The sequence below is a fragment of the Macaca mulatta genome, chromosome 5 (genome assembly GCF_049350105.2).
Source record: "Macaca mulatta isolate MMU2019108-1 chromosome 5, T2T-MMU8v2.0, whole genome shotgun sequence".
Classification (NCBI taxonomy): domain Eukaryota; kingdom Metazoa; phylum Chordata; class Mammalia; order Primates; family Cercopithecidae; genus Macaca; species Macaca mulatta.
This window is the reverse complement of record NC_133410.1, coordinates 57,443,910-57,464,954: the sequence shown is the minus strand read 5'-3', so window position 1 is coordinate 57,464,954 and position 21,045 is coordinate 57,443,910. Positions and strand designations below refer to the sequence as shown.

The window sequence follows — 21,045 nt, the reverse complement described above, 5'->3', positions numbered from 1 at the left end:
AGTAAGGAAAGGATCCAGTTTCAGCTTTCTACTTATGGCTAACCAATTTTCCCAGCACCACTTATTAAATAGGGAATCCTTTCCCCATTTCTTGTTTTTGTCAGGCTTGTCAAAGATCAGATGGCTGTAGATGTGTGGTATTATTTCTGAGGGCTCTGTTCTGTTCCATTGGTCTATATCGCTGTTTTGGTACCAGTACCATGCTGTTTTGGTTACTGTAGCCTTGTAGTATAGTTTGAAGTCAGGTGGCGTGATGCCTCCAGCTTGGTTCTTTTGACTTAGGATTGTCTTGGCAATGCGGGGTCTTTTTTGGTTCCATATGAACTTTAAAGCAGTTTTTTCCAATTCTGTGAAGAAACTCATTGGTAGCTTAATGGGGATGGCATTGAATCTATAAATGACCTTGGGCAGTATGGCCATTTTCACAATATTGATTCTTCCTATCCATGAGCATGGAATATTCTTCCATTTGTTTGTGTCCTCTTTTGTTTCACTGAGCAGTGGTTTGCAGTTCTCCTTGAAGAGGTCCTTTACATCCCTTGTAAGTTAGATTCCTAGGTATTTTATTCTCTTTGAAGCAATTGTGAATGGGAGTTCATTCATGATTTGGCTCTCTGTTTGTCTGTTACTGGTGTATAAGAATGCTTGTGATTTTTGCACATTGATTTTATATCCTGAGACTGCTGAAGTTGCTTATCAGCTTAAGGAGATTTTGGGCTGAGACAATGGGGTTTTCTAAATAGAAAATCATGTCATCTGCAAAGAGGGACAATTTGATTTCTTCTTTTCCTAACTGAATACTCTTGATTTCTTTCTCTTGCCTGATTGCCCTAGCCAGAACTTCCAACACTATGTTGAATAGGAGTGGTGAGAGAGGGCATCCCTGTTTTGTGCCAGTTTTTAAAGGGAATGCTTCCAGTTTTTGCCCATTCAGTATGATATTGGCTATGGATTTGTCATAAATAGCTCTTATTATTTTGAGATACGTTCCATCAATACCGAATTTATTGAGAGGTTTTAGCATGAAGGGCTGTTGAATTTTGTCAAAGGCCTTTTCTGCATCTATTGAGATAATCATGTGGTTTTTGTCTTTGGTTCTGTTTATATGCTGGATTATGTTTATTGAGTAGCATATGTTGAACCAGCCTTGCATCCCAGGGATGAAGCCCATTTGATCATGGTGGATAACCTTTTTGATGTGCTGCTGGATTCAGTTTGCCAGTATTTTATTGAGGATTTTTGCATCGATGTTCATCAGGGATATTGGTCTAAAATTCTCTTTTTTTGTTGTATCTCTGCCAGGCTTTCGTATCAGGATGATGTTGCCTTGTAAAATGAGTTAGGGAGGATTCCCTCTTTTTCTATTGATTGGAATAATTTCAGAAGGAATGGTATCAACACCTCCTTGTACCTCTGGTAGAATTCGCCTGTGAATCTGTCTGGTCCTGGACTTTTTTTGGTTGGTAGGCTATTAATTATTGCCTCAATTTCAGAGCCTGCTATTGGTCTATTCAGGGATTCAACTTCTTCCTGGTTTACTCTTGGGAGAGTGTAAGTGTCCAGGAAATTATCCATTTCTCCTAGGTTTTCTAGTTTATTTGCATAGAGGTGTTTACAGTATTCTCTGATGGTAGTTTGTATTTCTGTGGGGTTGGTGGTGATATACCCTTTATTATTTTTTATTGTATCTATTTGATTCTTCTCTCTTTTTTTTTTCTTTATTAGTCTTGCTAGAAGTCTATCAATTTTGTTGATGTTTTCAAAAAACCAGCTCCTGGATTCATTGATTTTTTGGAGGGTTTTTTGTGTCTCTGTCTCCTTCAGTTCTGCTCTGATCTTAGTTATTTCTTGCCTTCTGCTAGCTTTTGAATGTGTTTGCTCTTGCTTCTCTAGTTCTTTTAATTGTGATGTTAGGGTGTCAATTTTAGATCTTTCCTGCTTTCTCTTGTGGGCATTTAGTGCTATAGATTTCCCTCTACACACTGCTTTAAAAGTGTCCCAGAGATTCTGGTATGTTGTATCTTTGTTCTCATTGGTTTCAAAGAACATCTTTATTTCTGCCTTCATTTCATTATGTACCCAGTAGTCATTCAGGAGCAGGTTGCTCAGTTTCCATGTAGTTGAGTGGTTTTGATTGAGTTTCTTAGTCCTGAGATCTAGTTTGATTGCACTGTGGTCTGAGAGACAGTTTGTTATAATTTCTGTTCTTTTACATTTGCTGAGGAGTGCTTTAATTCCAACTACGTGGTCAATTTTGGAATAAGTGTGATGTGGTGCTGAGAAGAATGTATATTCTGTTGTTTTGGGGTGGAGAGTTCTGTAGACGTCTATTAGGTCCACTTGGTGCAGAGTTGTGTTCAATTCCTGGATATCCTTGTTAACTTTCTGTCTCGATCTGTCTAATGTTGACAGTGGGGTGTTAAAGTCTCCCATTATTATTGTACGGGAGTCTACGTCTCTTTGTAAGTCTCTAAGGACATGCTTTATGAATCTGGGTGCTCCTGTATTGGGTCCATATATATTTAGGATAGTTAGCTCTTTCTGATGAATTGATCCCTTTACCATTATGTAATGGTCTTCTTTGTCTCTCGATCTTTGATGGTTTAAAGTCTGTTTTATCAGAGACTAGGATTGCAACCCCTGCTTTTTTTTTTTGTTGTTTTCCATTTGCTTGGTAGATCTTCCTCCATCCCTTTATTTTGAGCTGATGTGTGTCTCTGCATGTGAGATGGGTCTCCTGAATACAGCAAACTGATGGGTCTTGACTCTTTATCCAATTTGCCAGTCTGTGTCTTTTAATTGGACCATTTAGTCCATTTACATTTAAGCTTAATATTGTTACGTGTGAACTTAATGCTGTCATTATGACATTAGCTGGTTATTTTGCTAGTTAGTTGATGCATTTTCTTCCTAGCATTGCTGGACTTTACATTTTGGCATGTTTTTGCAATGGCTGGTACCTGCTGTTCCTTTCCATGTTTAGTGCTTCCTTCAGGATCTCTTGTAGGGCAGGCCTGGTGGTGACAAAATCTCTAAGCATTTGCTTATCTGTAAAGGATTTTATTTCTCCTTCACTTATGAAACTTAGTTTGGCTGGATATGAAATTCTGGGTTGAAAATTCTTGTCTTTAAGAATGTTGAATATTGGCCCCCACTCTCTTCTGGCTTGGAGAGTTTCTGCCGAGAGATCTGCTGTTAGTCTGATGGGCCTCCCTTTGTGGGTAACCCGACCTTTCTCTCTGGCTGCCCTTAACATTTTTTCCTTCATTTCAACTTTGGTGAATCTGACAGTTATGTGTCTTGGAGTTGCTCTTCTCGAGGAGTATCTTTATGGTGTTCTCTGTATTTCCTGAATTTGAATGCTGACCTGCCTTACTAGGTTGGGGAAGTTCTCCTGGATGATATCCTGCAGAGTGTTTTCCAACTTGGTTCCATTTTCCCCGTCACTTTCAGGCACACCAATCAGATGTAGATTTGGTCTTTTCACATAATCCCATATTTCTTGGAGGCTTTGTTCATTTTTTTTCTCTTTTTTCTCTACGCTTCTCTTCTCGCTTCATTTCATTCATTTGATCTTCAATCTCTGATACTCTTTCTTCCAGTTGATCAAGTCAGTTACTGAAGCTTTGTGCATCTGTCACATAGTTCCCGTGTTATGGTTTTCATCGCTATCAGTTTTTTTAAGGACTTCTCTACATTGGTTATTCTACTTAGCCATTTGTCAAATCTTTTTTCAAGGTTTTTAGTTTCTTTGCACTGGTTACATAGGTCCTCCTTTAGCTCTGAGAAGTTTGATCGACTGAAGCTTTCTTCTCTCAACTCGTCAAAGTCATTCTCGGTCCAGCTTTGTTCCGTTGCTGGCGATGAGCTGCATTCTTTTGGAGGGGGAGATGTGCTCTGATTTTTTGAATTTCCAGCTTTTCTGCACTGCTTTTCCCCCATCTTTGTGGTTTTATCTGCCTTTTGTCTTTGATGATGCTGACGTACTGATGGGTTTTGGTGTGTTTGTCCTTTCTGTTTGTTAGGTTTCCTTCTAACAGTCAGGACCCTCAGCTGCAGGTCTGTTGGAGTTTGCTTGAGGTTTACTCCAGACTCTGTTTGCCTGGGTATCAGCAGCGGAGGCTGCAGAAGATAGAATATTGCTGAACAGCGAGTGTTGCTGTCTGATTCTTGCTCTGGAAGCTTCGTCTCAGGGATGTACCCAGTTGTGTGAGGTGTGAGATGTCGGTCTGCACCTAGTGGGGGATGTCTCCCAGTTAGGCTACTCAGGGGTCAGGGACCCACTTGAGCAGGCAGTCTGTCCATTCTCAGATCTCAACCTCCGTGCTGGGAGATCCACTGCCCTCTTCAAAGCTGTCAGGCAGGGACGTTTACCTCTGCTGAGGTTTCTGCTACTTTTTGTTTAGCTATGCCCTGTCCCCAGAGGAGGAGTGTAGAGAGGCAGGCAGGCCTCCTTGAGCTGTGGTGGGCTCCACCCAATTCGAGCTTCCCAGAGGCTTTGTTTACCTACTTAAGCCTCAGCAACGGCGGGCACCCCTCCCCCAGCCTCGCTGCTGCCTTGCAGTTAGATTTCAGACTGTTGTGCTAGCAATGAGGGAGGCTCCGTGGGTGTGGGACCCTCCGGGCCAGGTGTGGGATATAATCTCCTTGTGTGCCATTTGCTAAGACCCTTGGTAAAGCACAGTATTAGGGTAGGAGTTACTCCATTTTCCAGGTGTTGTGTGTTTCACTTTCCTTTTGCTAGGAAAAGGAATTCCTTTCCCCCTTGTGCTTCCCACGTGAGGTGATGCCTCGCCCTGCTTCAGCTCTTGCTGGTCAGGCTGCACCCGTGGACCAGCACCAACTGTCTGACATGCCCCAGTGAGATGAACCCAGTACCTCAGTTGAAAATGCAGAAATCACCCGTCTTCTGTGTCGCTCACGCTGGGAGCTGGAGGCTGGAGCTGTTCCTATTTGGCCATCTTGGGCGTGACCCCCCCATGTTTAAAATAGTAGCTGTCTTTCATCATTCTGCTCAAATGCTTTTCTAGGAACTTTTCCCTTGTTCTCTCACCTAGAAATAAGCTTTCCTCTTCCCCTTGCACTTTGCATCTCTGCTTCATCTTATTCTGTCTTGTGGTCTGTCCGTGAGTGAACATGTTGGTTTCCCCATTCTGAGGACAGCGACCCACCTTATTTGCATTTGTCATTGCCTCTTCCAAAAACTGTATCTTGCTCTGAAGGGCATCTATCTGACCTCTTTTGGCTGTGATTTGCTTTTGCATCCCCATTGCCACTTTCATAGCTGGGAAAAAAAAAGAGGCAAACTATGCCTTAGGTTCTTAAGTTTGAGAGACTATGGTAATTTGATGGTTAAACTTTATGAGAAGGTGACAAGTAAGATCCTCCAAGTTATCTGGGCAATTTCAAGGAAAAGATCATGGACAAATGTCTTTGGTTTTCATAATATTGGAATATAATAACTTTTAACTACTACTAGAGATTTTTAGCTGGGAAACATACATATAATCATGTTTTACGGGGTTTTTGCCACTGGGATTAATTTCATTGACCATGATACGTTGCCACCTTTCCAGTAATAACAATAACATTGACTAAACTCATACTTACACATGTAGGGAAATTTATAATATATAATACGTGTGTGTGTGTAGATATGGGGGTGTCACATAAAGAATAACATATATTGTTTTATTACTAAAATGATTTTTCCAGAAACTCATACTTAAAATACTGCATGAGACATCTAGTGTATCTTTTTAAAGGGTCCGTGATATCACAAACCCTCCAATTTTTATTCTCATGATTGTTGTCATGTGCTTGGAACTCACTACCATCTCAGTAGCCAAACTGCCAGCATAAGCATATCTAATTTTTTTTTTCTTATAGTCAGCTGAGGAAAAAGGACTGAAAATGCCACAGCTTAGAGTCCAGTCTGGCTATAATTTAGAGGTTAAAAAGAAAAATGAAAATATACCATTCATTATAAACAAGCCATCAGAATGAAAGGTCTGACTTCTCATTAACAAGATATAGTTCTTCTATCTAAACTGTCAAAACAGGGACTGTATATTGATTTATTAATAGGTTAAAAGTCTGACATCATTTGCTCACCACTTTGAAGAATTATGGGCTGATTAAGTGGATCATGGTTGGCCTTGAAAGGTAATATTCTCAAACAAATGTTTTTTTTTATTTAAAGTTGATTTAAAAAATAAAAACAAGAATTTGAATGAGAATACAAGGGTTCTCTAGGTAACTTAATAATTGTAATGTCCCTGAGGTGGTTGTGAAGATGCCCGACAGTAAGGCAGGGTTGCTGTCTGAGGAGTAGGGGCAGCAGACCCCAAAAGACCTCTCGAGTGACTTCTCCAAACCCAACGAGTTTATCTGTGTTAACCAGTTAAGGGCCAAACCACACAAAATATGAAACACATCAAGAATTTGTGGTCGTCCTTGCACAGAGACTATGGTAATCTTCTTTATATTGTTCTAATTTTAGTATAAGTGCTGCCAAAGCGAGCACAAAAATAAATCTTCTGATATTAAAAAATATTGAGAAACGGAAAAATGTACACTTTAATTAGATAAATATTAATTCCTATGGTCAGCTAATATGGTCATGTCAACAATTATATGAATAACATGAACTGGAAGATAACCTTTTTATCTCTCTGCATTAGTATGGGCAGCAAGGTAAAAGGGGAATAAGTATAGGTGGTGAGAAGAGTCCCCTCACCTAACAATTCAATTTCCAGGATTCCTTCTCATTTTTATCACAGTGAAGGAATCAAGAACTGCCAACTAGCCACAGACCTACAGTTTATATAATGTACATGTTGAAAAATAAAGGGTTGAATGGAAATTACTGGTAACTTGTATTTATATCCTTAAAAATAATTACTTGACATTAATGGATACTGAGATCTGTTAGAAATTACTGAAATAGCCACAGGAAAGGAAAGATTCAGATAGCTTAGGGATTAAATTAACTCCATGGCAATTTCCCTAAAAACAATTAACTACTGCTACATAACATCCATCATCAATACCTACTATTGTATATTTCTCATATCATTTAGCACTGTGAAGAGGTGGTAGGTAATGTATTTGGGTTTGTGTTTTAACGAATTTAGACCATTAAATTAAAAACAGAAGAAAAAATTTTACATCTAACAGAGCATACCATGACCATCAGATCCTTCCATTGATTTTAATGTATTTCTTGTCTGTTCTAGTTCAGACTGTGCAGATTTTAACTGCATTTTCAGCTTATTTGTAGTCATTTCCATTTCTTCACTTTTGTTTCGGAAATTCCTTTTTAAGACTTCATACTCCTCTATACAATGTGATAATCAATAACAGATGGTTACTTTTTTCTATCCCATTGTTAATTAAGTACATTTTATCTGTAATTAATGATCGCAGAATTTTAGAAATGGAAGATAACTCATTTAATTACATCTTCCTTTGTTACAGAAATGAGATGTACATACACAATTCCAGGGATATGACTCTTTCTTTTTAATCTGCTTGGGTGGATCCTATTCCTCCTTTACCCACTTACTACTCATTGTTTTTTCCCAAACATTGTAATTAGTTTGCAGTTATTTCATCTTAAACCTTCTTCTTGGATGACCATGTCCACTAGAGTAGAGTTAACCACCATCTGCTGGTAGATGAATCTCCATGACACTATAAATAACCTGAGGCTGCCATCTGTCTTATCTGACTTATCTCCAGTATCTATGAAAACACCTGGCACAAACTCATCATTTGATATACTAGAATACACACACGCACACACACACACACACACATTTATTTATATGTATCTACTTCTATGATTAGATTTATATGTAAAAGGATCAAAGCTCCAGCTCCCTTTGTCCAGACATCTCCATGTAGATGTCCTCGTGCTACCTGAAACCAACTGCCTCACAGTGACTACATCTCATCCTCTAGCCCTCAAGCCTGCCTTTCCTTTTGGTTCCCTCTCTCAGTTGCTGAGACTGATTTTCCAATACCACAAACTGAAATCCTGAAACCTACACTTAATCCCTGCAACAACTAAGTCCTGTTGATTTAACCTCCAAAAATATTCTTTTTTTTTTTTTTTTTTGAGACGGAGTCTTGCTGTGTCTCCCAGGCTGGAGTGCAGTGGCGTGATCTCGGCTCACTGCAAGCTCCGCCTCCCGAGTTCACGCCATTCTCCCGCCTCAGCCTCCCAAGTAGCTGAGACTACAGGCGCCCGCCACCACGCCTGGCTAGTTTTTTGTATTTTTAGTAGAGACGGGGTTTCACCATGTTAGCCAGGATAGTCTCGATCTCCTGACCTCGTGATCCACCCGCCTCGGCCTCCCAAAGTGCTGGGATTACAGGCTTGAGCCACCGCGCCCGGCCCAAAAATATTCTTAATTCTTTCCTTCCATTCTCACTGCCGCTGCCTTAGTTCAAGTCCTCATTCTATTTATCTGGGACTACTGCAAAAATCCTCCTTAACTGCTTGGTCTGCCTTTCTTTTCTCTAATTTACTTACTAACACAGTCCATCTAAAATCTGACAGAAAATCTCCTACTTAATATCCTTTGTGGGCTCCACATTACCCAGCTCTACCTATCTATTCTGCCTTATTTCTTAGCCCTCATTCATTTGTACTTTTGCTCCAGGTAATACTTCTCAGGTCACATTTTGATATTTCATGGCTTCATGCATTTGCCCATAATGTTCTCTCTGCCTGGAATGTCCCCTGCACTTCTTTTTCACCTGCCGAATTCCTTTTCCTCTTTCAAGCCCAGTACAGACGTCACTCCCTACAGGAGGTAAATTCTGTATCCTCTGTGCTATCTTTGTATTCAATAACTTTCATTGTGCCTCACACACTGGTTTATCTAGGTTTATCTCCCCACTGGACTGTGAGCTTCATTGTGGGGTTTCCAAGTTCTATCACAGTGTCTTGCACATAGTAAATGCTCAGTAACTTCTGACTTTATGAAGTACATGATACTTCATACCATACTAATATGGTTTGGCTCTGTGTTCTGACCCAAATCTCATGTCCTATTGCAATTCCCAGTGTTGGAGGAGGGGCCTTGTGGGAGGTGATTGGATCATGGGGAAGGATTTCCCCCTTGCTGTTCTTGTGATAGTGTGTGAGTTCTCATGAGATCTGGTTGTTTGAAAGTGTGTAGCACCTCCCTCTTCGCTCTCTCTCTCTTTCTACTGCTACCATGTGAAGATGTGCTTGCTTCCCCTTCACCTTCCACCATGATTATGTTTTCTGAGACCTACCAGCCATGCTTCCTGTGCAGCCTGCAGAACTGTGAGTCAATTAAACCTCTTTTCTTCACAAATTACTCATTCTCAGGTAGTTCTTTATAGCAATGCAAAAAATGAACTAATACAGAAAATTGGTACCAGAGAAGTAGGATACTGCTCTACAGATACCTGAAAATGTGAAAGTAGCTTTGGAACTGGGTAACAGATACAGGTTGTAACAATTTGGAGAGATCAGAAGAAGACAGGAAGATGTGGGAAAGTTTGGAACTCCTAGAAGCTTGTTAAATTGTTGTGACCAAAATGCTGACAGTGATATGAACAATGAAGTCCAGGCTGAAGAAGTCTCAGATGGAGATGAGGAACTTATTGGGAACTGAAGTAAAGATCATTCTTGCTATGCTTTAGCAAAGAGATTGGCAGCACTGTGCCCTTGCTCTAGGAATCTATGGAACTTTGAACTTGAGAGAGGTGATTTAGGGTATCTAGCAGAAGAAATTTCTAAGCAGCAAAGTGTTCAAGATGTGGCCTGGCTGCTCCTAAAAGCCTATGCTTATTTGCATTAAAAAAGAAATAACCTGAAGCTAGAACTTATATTTAAAAGGGAAGTAGAGCAAAAAAGTTTGGAAAATTTGCAGCCCAACCATGCAGTTGAAAAGAAAAATCCATTTTCTGGGGAGAAATTCAAGGCTGCAGAAATATGCATAAGAGGAGCCAAATGTTCACAGCCAAGACAATGGGGAAAATGCCTCCAGGTCATTTCAGAGACCTTCTCAGAAGCCACTCCCATCACTTGCCTGGAGGCCTAGAAGGGAAAAAATCATTTCGTGGGCCAGATCCAGAGCCCTGCTGCTCCATGCAGTCTTGGGACATGGTGCCCGGCATTTCAGCTGCTCCAATTCCAACTGTGGTTAACAGGGGCCAAGGCCCAGCTCGGGCTGTTGTTTCAGAGAGTGCAAGCCCCAAGTCTTGGCAGCTTCCATGTGGTGTTGGGGCTGTGGGTGTACAGAGGGCAAGAGTTGAGGCTTGGGAGCCTCCATCTAGATTTCAGAGGATATATGTGAATGCCTGGATGTCCAGGCGGAAGTTTGCTGCAGGAGCAGAGCCCTCATGGAGAACCCCTACTAGGGAAGTGCAGAGGGGAAATGTGGGGTTGGGACCCCCACACAAAGCCTGCACTGGAGCACTGCCCAGTGGAGCCATGAGAAGTGGGCCACTGTCCTCCACACCCCAGAATGGTAGATCCATAGATCCACTGACAGCTTTGCACTGTGTGCCTGGAAAAGTCACAGGCACTCAGTGCCAGCCCATGAAAGCAGCCACGGGGGCTGTACCCTGCAGAGTCACAGAGGCAGAGCTGCCCAAGGCTTTGGAAGCCCACCCCTTACATGAGCATGCCCTGAATGTGAGACATGGAGTCAAAGGAGATTATTTTAAAGCTTAGAAATTTAATGACTGCCCTGTAGGGTTTCGGACTTGCATGGGCCCTGTAGCCCCTTTGCTTTGGCCAATTTATCTCTTTTGGAACAGGAACATCTACCCAATACTGGTACCCTCAATATATCTTGGAAGTAACTAACTTGTTTTTTATTTTACAGGCTCATAGGTAGAAGGGATTTGCCTTGTCTCAGATGAGACTTTGGACTTGGACTTTTGAGTTAATGCTGGAATGAGTGAAGACTTTGGGGGACTATTGGGAAGGCGTGATTGTGTTTTGAAATGTAAGAAGGACATGAGATTTGGGAGGGCCCAGGGGCAGAATGATATGGTTTGGCTTGGTGTCCCGACTGAAATCTCATGTCCTGCTATAATTTCCAGTGTTGGAGGAGGGGCCTTGTGGAAAGTGACTGGCTCATGGGGGCAGATTACCCCCTTGCTGTTCTTGTGACAGTGAGTGAGTTCTCATGTGATCTGGTTGTTTCAAAGTGTGTAGCACCTCCCCCTTTGTGTGCTCTCTCTCTCTCTCTCTCTCTCTCTCCTGCTGCCATGTGAATATGTGCTTGCTTCTCCGTCATCTTCCATGATTTTAAGTTTTCTGAGGCCTCCAAACCATGCTTCCTGTACAGCCTGCAGAACTGTGAGTCAATTAAACCTCATTTCTTTATAAATACCCAGTCTGGGCTGAGTGCAGTGGCTCATGCCTTTGGGAGGCCGAGGCAGGTGGATCACGAGGTCAGGAGATGGAGACCATCCTGGTTAACATGGTGAAACCCCATCTCTATTAAAAATACAAAAAATTAGCCAGGGGTGGTGGTGGGCACCTGTTGTCTCAGTTACTCAGGAGGCTGAGGTAGGAGAATGGCATGAACCCGGGAGGCGGAGCTTGCAGTGAGCTGAGATCACACCACTGCACTCCAGCCTGGACGACAGAGCGAGACTCTGTCTCAAAAAAAAAAAAATGAAATAAATTACCCGGTCTGAGGTAGTTCTTTACAGCAATGCAAAAAGGGACTAATACACATATCAATCACAAACTTGAGTGTTTCACAGTTTAACGTAAGGCCATGGATTTTTCCTTTCAATAAATTCACATGTCTATTTTCACAACATGTCACTTAGTAAACCTCTAATCAAGCTATCTGACTCAAAGGACTCAAGGTTTCCACTTTCATAAACACAAAACTGTGCAAACAATGTGATTTATGTGAACATCTGTTTTCCTTTTGGAAGCCTGGACTCTGGATACCTTACACTTCTCTTGGAAATTCAGTACGGAATTTCCAGTATACTGAGGGCTGACTAAAGTTAAGGTCAGTAAGTGTAAGATGTGGAAGCTCTTCATGAGAACTATGAGATTTCATGCTATGAGTAACTTCATGGGGGCAACATAACAATTTATGTTTGTCATGTGAGTGAGACACCCTTCTTTTGCAATTGTGCTAGGGTCTATATTGGCTTCACTGATAAGACTTATTTTTTAGTAGGATTTGCACTGAAGCAACATACCTGAAAGACTGTTTAATTCATTCCTACTTGTTTTCACCTCATTTAATAATTGATCTCTCTCTTGTTTGATGTCCTTCACTGCACGGAGTCGCTCAGAGCCTGCATTCACCAGCTTCACCTTTTCCAGCTCCAAGTCACTCACTCTGGCCTCAAGCTCCCGGATCTTTGCATCTTTTTTATCTTTTAAAATCTAAATATATGGATAAATACAAATGATAGATATAGAAGTAAAAAATATGTACATGTATAGTTATAATTGATATCTGCTAACACAGTCCTAAAATCTGACAACAGTCTCCTACTTAATATCCTTTTCTGCCCTCTATCTGTATTCCATCTATATTTATTATCTTTTCATTACTTCTCAGGACACTAAATTTGTATTTTATTATAAAGCATCAATAAAAAGTGGGAAAAATATTTCACTTTCTTTTAACCTTAGATGTCAATTCCTAGTATTGCTTGAAACAACCCTTCATTATTCCTATTCTATCTATTCATTCAAAAAATACATATTAAGAACCTTCTTTGTGGCAGGAACTATTTTACATGCAAGAGATATAGAAGCAGGGCTATGACCAGGGTAATGCAAGTGAGGCAGCCAGGTGAGGGCCTCCAACCTGGGCACCTGACTTACCTTACCCTAGTCCTGGCCCTTGACAGCAATAAACAAAACAATGGCTTTGTCTTCATGGCCTCCTCTAGTAAGAAGAGAAGAAAAACAGATATTTAATATGTCAGGTAAGAGGAGTGGCAAGAATAATAATAAAAGCTGGTGAGGGGTACAGAATGAATGCAAGGGAGGGGTTGCTACTCGAGGTAAGCTGGTGTGCAGAAAGAGTTCACACAGCAAGTTTGGGGGCTCTCCTTAGAAAGGCCGGCTTACGAGGTTGGCCCTTGACTGTTATCTGGGAACTTGGATTTTGGGAGGGTTCCCACCACCCTAATAAGAGTGGCTCAGTGTGCCTAAACTGTTTGTGCAAACAATGTGGTTTATGCTGAACCCCTGTTTTCCTTCTGGGAGCCTGGAATCTGGATACCTACCAGGTAGAGGGGCCTATGGGACCAATCTCCAATATAAAAACCCGGGCACTGAGGCTTTAATGAGCTTCTCTGGTTAGCAACACTTGACAGGTGTTGTCACAGTGTCTTACTGGGGCAGGGAGTGGAGTAGGAAGTAAGCATGTCCTGCATAACTCTACTAGTAGAGGGCTCTTGGAAGCTCAGCCTGGCCTTATCTGGATTTTGCCCCATGTGCCTTTTCATTTTGCTGATTTTGCTTTGTATCCTTTCACTGTAATAAATCCTAGCCTTGTGTATGATTATATGCTGAGTCTGGCGAGTTCTCCTAGGGAATCATCAAATCTGGGGTCAGTCTTGGTTGTGTATGATTATACGCTGAGTCTGGCGAGTCCTCCTAGGGAATCATCAAATCTGGGGTCAGTCTTGGGGACCCTGCCACAGTTGGCAAGGAAAGGCCTCTCTCATGACATAACATCTAAGCAGATGCTCAAGGAGCATAAGGACAAGCCACATGGACAGTCTGGGAAGAGCTCTGGGGTGAGTAGGAGATGAAGTCAGAGAGGGACCAAGGGAAAGAACAGGTTGCTTAGAGGCAATGCAAGAACTTGAGCATTCATTGTGAGTCAAGAAGTCATTGGACAGTTTTGAGTATGAGAGTGATGTAGTGTAACGATTTAAAAATACAACTCTGGCTCTAGTATGAAGGAAAACAGTGGTTGGTGTGGGGGTAGGGGGAGAAGCATGCAGACCAGTGAGAAGGCAACTGGAAGACCAAACAAGAGAGGTGAGAGCTTAGACTGGGGTGGTTTGTGGTGGTGAAAGTATCTGGTCCTTTGAATAGAGTAGGAAATGTGAATATGACAACTCTAATTCGGCATTTCCAACTGTCAGAAACCCCCAGCATGGCATGCTTCTGCAGACTCTGACCCAAACATTCCTATTCCTTCTTCAGAGGGCTTTCCCCTATAGTCCTTTCTGACTCTTCTCTGTTAGAGGCACTACCATGTTGCCAGTCTAAGTTTGAACTCACAAAGTCGCCATGTCTTTCCCTGTCCCTCACCCCTCATACCCAGCTGTTGACCAAATCCCGCCCAATCTCCAGGTCTGGATTGCCATCACTTTGCATATGGACTGCCACAGTGCCTGCTAACTTTCACATTTCTTTTTATGTATCTACTAGAAAACTTAAAATTATATATGTCACTTATACTGTATTTCTGTTGGACAGAACTGACCTAGATCCTTCCAAATAAGTGACATTTGAAAAAAAAATTGACTTTCTTTGGTCATCAGATTGTTTCTCCAAATTATTCCCCTACTGGCCTTAGTATCCTGACAGATGCGATTTGACTGCTATAGCAGCAGTTTAACTGCAGAGACCAGTGATACATCTGAAATATAGCCACATGACAAGCTTCTGGCTGTTCAAAAAGGATTGGCGGGGAGCTCCAGGCTTGTCTCACTACCCGCCTGTGATGGGTTTGGGAAGTAAGGGCCCTAATCTGGGCTATCTGATCTCTGCCTAGCTACTCCTGGCAACTGTCACACTAAATCCAGCTGGCCTCATGCAGTAAGGGATGGGGAGGGATTTCCCTGGGACAACCTAAGGCATCACAACACACACAGGATGAGTGCTGCTCCTGTTCCACCTCTTGAGGCCAGCTGATAGAATTCATCCTTTCTTAGTCTTATTATTTATTTGTTTTTAAGAGAGGTCTAGCTCTGGGGCCCACGGTTATTGAAATAAAAGTCACTCTGCTTCTCTGCTGTCAGTGTGTGCAGTACCCACTCTGAAGAGGTGACAGAAACCAGGAGAGAAACCATACCTTCTAGGGCTACAATTCCCCCACCTTTTTTTCTTACCAGATCACAGAAGGAAGTGGATGTGGCTTTAGGACTTGAGTTTTAAACTTATGTTCTTTGTGTCCGTGTGAAACTCTACTTACCTAGGAAATTATTCCCTGAAGCTGCTCCAGCTCCATATTTAGGAACTGAAAATTAGTTTTGCTCTCTCTAAGCCACTTCTGCATACTGATGCCAGATTAATCCGCTTCCAACACTGCCTTCTTCATGTTACCCCCTCCTTCCTACCCCTAAACCTTTAATGTCTCCCACACCATCTCTAGGCTAAATTACAGACTAGGCTTCTCCTCGGGCTTGGAACGCCGTCCTTCCTTCTCTTTGCCTAGTTTTTGCCCATTTCAGGTTCCCAGCTCTCTCTGAAGCTTTCACTGACCCTCGAGTCATGAGCTCCACATTCCTTTGAGGCACTAACACAGATCCTGATGGATGCTCTCAGGACCAGCAGTATCCACATCATCTGGAAACTTGTTCAGAAACACCAAATCTCAAACCCCATCCTAGTCCTACTGAATCAGAAACTCTGGGAGCAGGCCAGCAGTCTGCGCTTTAAAAAGTCTTCCAGGTGATTCCGGTTCTCACTGAGGACCACTGCACACAGTAACATCTACTTAGGCTGCCTAGGTTCAAACCACAAGGTAGTGCTGCTCTCCAGCAAGTTAAACTCTCTGTGTCTCAGTTTCCTTAGCGGTAAAATGGGACAATAATAGTGCCTCCCTCATAAAGTTTTGTGAGGATTAAATTGATTTAAATTTTAGAGTATAAGAGTGGGATTCTCCTGTTTAGAACCTTAACACACTAGCAATCCACTAGCGATCTTCCTAAGCAAGGTAGAACCATCCTTTCTCCTCTGATAGGCTCTGCCCTGCAACACACCTATTCTAAGGGTTTCATTGTAGGACTGGCCATTGAGAATCCTTTCTATGTCCCTTTTCACGGTGAGTTTGGCCATTTAAAAATGTATATAATCGCCGGGCGCGGTGGCTCACGCCTGTAATCCCAGCACTTTGGGAGGCCGAGGTGGGTGGATCACAAGGTCAGGAGATCGAGACCATCCTGGCTAACATGGTGAAACCCCATCTCTACTAAAAATACAAAAAAAAAAAAAAAATTAGCCGGGCGTGGTGGCACATGCTTGTAGTCCCAGCTACTCGGGAGGCTGAGGCAGGAGAATGGCATGAACCCAGGAGGCGGAGCTTGCAGTGAGCCGAGATCACGCCACTGCACTCCAGCCTGGGTGACAGAGTGAGACTCCATCTCAAAAAAAAAAAAAAAATGTATATAATCAAGTAAAAACTTAAGCAATAGAAAATTCTATTTTTCTAATGCAATGAACTTGTGTATTTCCATAAGATGGATAATTATCTATTGCTGGCCCTATTTTTAGAAGCAGGAAATTGAGGCATCTACAGTATATGTGATTTGTCTCTTACTACTCACCAAGTCAGACATAAAGGTGACATAAATCCTATGAAATCAATTTAAAAAAAAACATAAAATCGTGTTAAATTTTGATAAATATTTATCGAGCACCTTCTGGGTGCAAGGCACAAAAATATTGGGCAGGAGGTACAAAGACTAATAAGATGTGCACCCTGGTTGAAGAAGTCTACAATCTTGTAGGGAAAAGGAGACACTGTTATGTAAACACACTCACACAGACACAGACACACACACACACACACAGATACGGCAATATAGAATGTGAACCAGGTTTTACCAGGTACAAATAAAGTATGAGAAAGTTCAGAAGGAGACCAAAACAGGGGAAAGAAACTAATATTTATTAAATTTTAAATTATTAAGTTATTTAAATTTTAAATTCTTAAATAGCCAGAAACTATTAATAGGCTCATTCCTCGATATATATTTTCTGATTTAAGCCTCACAGTAACCCAACAGGTTGTGGGGGTTTTTTGTTTTGTTTACTTTTTGGTTTGGTTTTGTTTATCAGATATAGAAGCCAAGATTCAGCACACAGTCCAGTGTTTCACCGTAACTAAGCAGTGAGAGACGGGGTTCAAATTTAGGTCTGTCTGAAGAGGGAGAAAATACTTCAAACTGTGGTATCAGGAAAGACTTAATAGATTTTCTGATCTTTTTTCTCTTGTACCCATGATTTTGAGCCGTTTTCGAGTCATCCACTCCTTCTGTAATCTGATAAAAGTATTTATCCTTTCTCACAAAAACACACATATACACATAGAAACAAATACCTTCCAACAGTTTCAGGGTGTCCACAGATACCAAGAACCACTTGCCAGTACAGGTCATACCTGTCATAAGAGAAATGATATTTCAGAAGTTAAACCACAAAAAAACTCTACAGACCTTAAGTTCCTTTAGTTCCATCCGCCTATCATTAATTTCTTTCTCCAGTTGAGCTTTTTCTACTTGCATAGCTCCAGCAGTTCGTCCATGCTGGCCCACCAGCTGCGTCATGTTCTCAATCTGCTGTCGCAGAATCTCGATCACCTTGTCCTTCTCTGTCATCTGCAGTTTGAGGGCCTCGCATTCTGTCTGCACATTTCTGAGGTGATCCCCTTCATTTTTCAAGTGTTGCAGCTCCTGCAATTTCAAGTCCACCCGGGAGCGGAGCTTTGTGATCTCTGCATTGGTAGCCTCGATGGCTCTCTCTTTTTCCTGGAGAGAAGTGGTCAGGTCTGATATTGTCCTCTCTGAGCTCTCCAGAGTCATCTTCTTGGCTGTCAACTCTTCTACTACTTTGCGCAGCATCTCTTTGGTGGATTCAAGCTGAGCAGTCAGGGAAGATACTTTTTCTAGACTTTCATTCTTTCCTTGAATTGCTGCCATCTGATTGTTAAAGAAAAGAGAATTTCATAGATTTGGGAGGATAGGTATAGGCAACCTCGAGAGATACAAGTTAACTTAAAAGCATGAAATAATGAATTAGGCAATGTTTAGTAAGATCTTTTTTTTTTTTTTAAGAGATAGGGGTCTCACTATGTTCCCCAGGTTGGTCTTCTCAAATTCCCAGCCTCAAGTGATCTCCTGCTTCGGCCTCCCAAAGTGCTGGGATTTCAGGCATGAGCCACTGTACCCAACCATGTCTAGTTAAATTAACTCAATCATTTTGCTATCAGAACTCTAGCTCTTGTAACATATGTAAGACTGACATACGCTAATTAGACCAAGGTGGAGATGGCTTAATTAAATAATAATGCTCCTCCATGATGGTGTTCTAGAGTGTGGTCTTGGGAAGTTTCCTCTGTGGATGTTTTCTGTACTGATTTAGATTAAAATAACCCTGGCAATGGGGGGAAGGGTGGTAGAATTTACAATAACTACCCCTTTACTTTTAATTTCCCTCCAACTTTACCTTTAATTCTACCTCTGAGGAAAAAAAAATGAATAATGGCTTTTATCCACACACACATTCATATTCTCTGATCCTTGTTTGGAAAAGCTGAAAATTCTGACTTCTAGTTGGTCCTTTCATCTTTCTTCTTGCCCAGGTTAAGCCAGAGAGTAGGTTAATGGCTTTGCCTGGGTCTAAGGCAAGACTTGTCCCTTGGTTTGCTTTCACATTCTGAGAAGCTTACACTTTTATGGGATGCTTTTTATGTCCCTGTAGCAGTAACTAGCATTAGAACCATGTACTCCTAGCACAGAAAGTACACTGCTATTAAGAAGGCATTTCCATGTTTTGCTATTGGTGGGTGCACCAGAATGGAATGCACTCATCAGTCTCAATCAGTGCTGAGGCTCAGGGGAAGAGAGGAAAGTCTCTTTTGGGAGAAAAATAAAGCAAAAAAATCTGTTAGAAACCTTCAACCCTGTTGCTCCTCAGGCTGCCCAATAATTTGATGCTTCTATGCAGCAGAAATAAGCAATTATTAGGTTACCAAGTTTTAGGTAAAAGTGAAAAGGCAATTGGATAGGAGTTTAGTTTTTCAAAATGTACAAGTGAGATAAAGCTTGACACATTTAGTTTAATTAGTGTATATATATATATATATATAAAACCCAGCACGGTGGCTCATGCCTGTAATCCCAGCCCTTTGGGAGGCCAAGGCAAGTGTATCACCTGAGGTCAGAAGTTCACGACCAGCCTGGCCAACATGGTGAAACCCCATCTCTATTAAAAATACAAAAATTAGCTGGGTGTGGTGGTGCATGCCTGTAATCCCAGCTACTTGGGAGGCTGAGGCAGGAGAATTGCTTGAACCCGGGAGGCAGAGGTTGCAGTGAGCTGAGATTGTGCCACTGCACTCCACCCTGGGCAATAAAGTAAGACTGTGTCTCAAAAAAAAAAAAAAATACACACACACACACACACACACACACACACACACACACACACACACATATGTGGGCTGGGCGCAGTGGTTCATGCCTGTAATCCCAGCACCTTGGGAGGCTGAGGTGGGCAGACCATGAGGTCAGGAGATCAAGACCATCCTGGCTAACATGGTGAAACCCCATCTCTACTAAAAATTCAAAAAATTAGCTGGGCGTGGTGGCACGCACCTGTAATCTCAGCTACTTGGGAGGCTAAGGTAGGAGAATCGCTTGAACCCTGGAGGCAGAGGTGGCAGTGAGCCGAGATCGCGCCACTGCACTCCAGCCTGGGTGACAGAGGGAGGTGCGATCTAAAAATAAATAAATAAATAAACAAAAAATAAAATAAAATAAAAAATAAGTGTCAGGTTTTCATAAATTGCTCACAGAATCCATAGCTTTATTTTAGGAGCCATTTTAGGTCCATATATGTTAAAAATAAAAAGCTCTATTTAAACATAAAATATATTTTTCCCCCAGAAGAGATTGGTGATGGCACAGCCTGCGCAGGCACTGACCTGCCGCTCCATCTGGCCCTGACACTCGCTCTTCAAGGCCTTGAGCAGGGCTTCCAGGCGCTGCACCTCCATGTTCCGGTCATCCAGTTCCCGCCGTAGATGGTCAATGGTGATGCTGTTGCCTGTGTCTCGGTCCCACAGACGCTTATTCTGCTCCTTCTCCAGACTCAGCTCCTTCTCCCTTTTGTGTAGATCAGCCTAAAAAAAGAGAGGAATGCTTTTTCCCTCCCTGCTATTAAATAATTAAGATAAAACATATTGTGTTTATATCACATTTGGAGTTTTTATGTGATTTCAGACACCTTTGATTTTGGAATCTGATTCCTTTTTAATGGCTTAAGAGCAATTATTTCCAAGAAAAATAAGTTAACATTTTGCTTAAAATTTCTAGCATTACAAGTCTATCTCGAGGGACTAGAACTCAAATAATACACAATGAAAAGGAAAATACAGTAGATTTTAAAAGTGTCCTGTTTTGAAGTCTTGCATTTTCTAAGAAAGACATTATACTTCACATCAAGTATGCTCCTATAACAAAGAAATGCTCAAAAGCATACAGGAAAAATGATAAGTAATGGAGAAATGGCAGAATAGTGGCTGGTACTGGAATTGGAGTAGCATCTGGGCTGTGAATAGAATTACCTCCCTTTTCAGTTGCTTAAAAAATACATAGTGTTGAACAGGAGCAAAAACTCTACAGTCAGACTAGTAAAAACAAAGATCCATCTATGCTCAAATGACTTATGATCCAAGAGAAAGTTAAGACAGACATAAGTAACTGGAAGTGGTTTTTCATTAAAAGGACAAAGATAGGGAATAACAGACAGAATCTCACTAAAGGGATCAAAATGCTTCAGGATAGTATTTGAGTTAGACCTGAAGATGCAGAGATTAGGAAGAAGGGACAGGAAAGGGGCCTGTGTGTTTGCATGGTGCACTGGGTCCAGGTAGAGAGAAAGGATCGGAAAGGTTAGCAGGGTTATGGATCATGAACAGTACTGAAAGGGAGGGTGTCTGATTTTACAGAGAAAGTAATTTTGAGTTGATGAGTGACATCACTGGAGCTATATTTTAGAGAGATGTATGCGGCAGCCCTTTACAGGAAGGAGTGAAGAGGAGA

General features: G+C 41.7%; 1 protein-coding gene and 1 non-coding gene across 2 annotated transcripts in view; both read right to left on the bottom strand.

Moving 5' to 3' along the window:
* The window catches only part of CCDC158 (coiled-coil domain containing 158), a 102,784-nt gene that overhangs the window by 44,231 nt on the left and 37,508 nt on the right, over nt 1-21,045 (bottom strand). Inside the window, exons 10-14 of the mRNA XM_028848487.2 lie at nt 19,926-20,123; nt 17,437-17,919; nt 12,223-12,412; nt 7,187-7,339; nt 5,172-5,284 (exon numbers count right to left, since the gene is read on the bottom strand). Of these exons, the coding sequence (XP_028704320.1) occupies nt 5,172-5,284; nt 7,187-7,339; nt 12,223-12,412; nt 17,437-17,919; nt 19,926-20,123 (1,137 nt within the window). The remainder of the gene's footprint in view (nt 1-5,171; nt 5,285-7,186; nt 7,340-12,222; nt 12,413-17,436; nt 17,920-19,925; nt 20,124-21,045) is intronic.
* On the bottom strand, nt 6,421-6,526 carry LOC114678520 (U6 spliceosomal RNA). Its single transcript, XR_003729961.1, has one exon. It is a non-coding gene; the product is annotated as a U6 spliceosomal RNA (small nuclear RNA).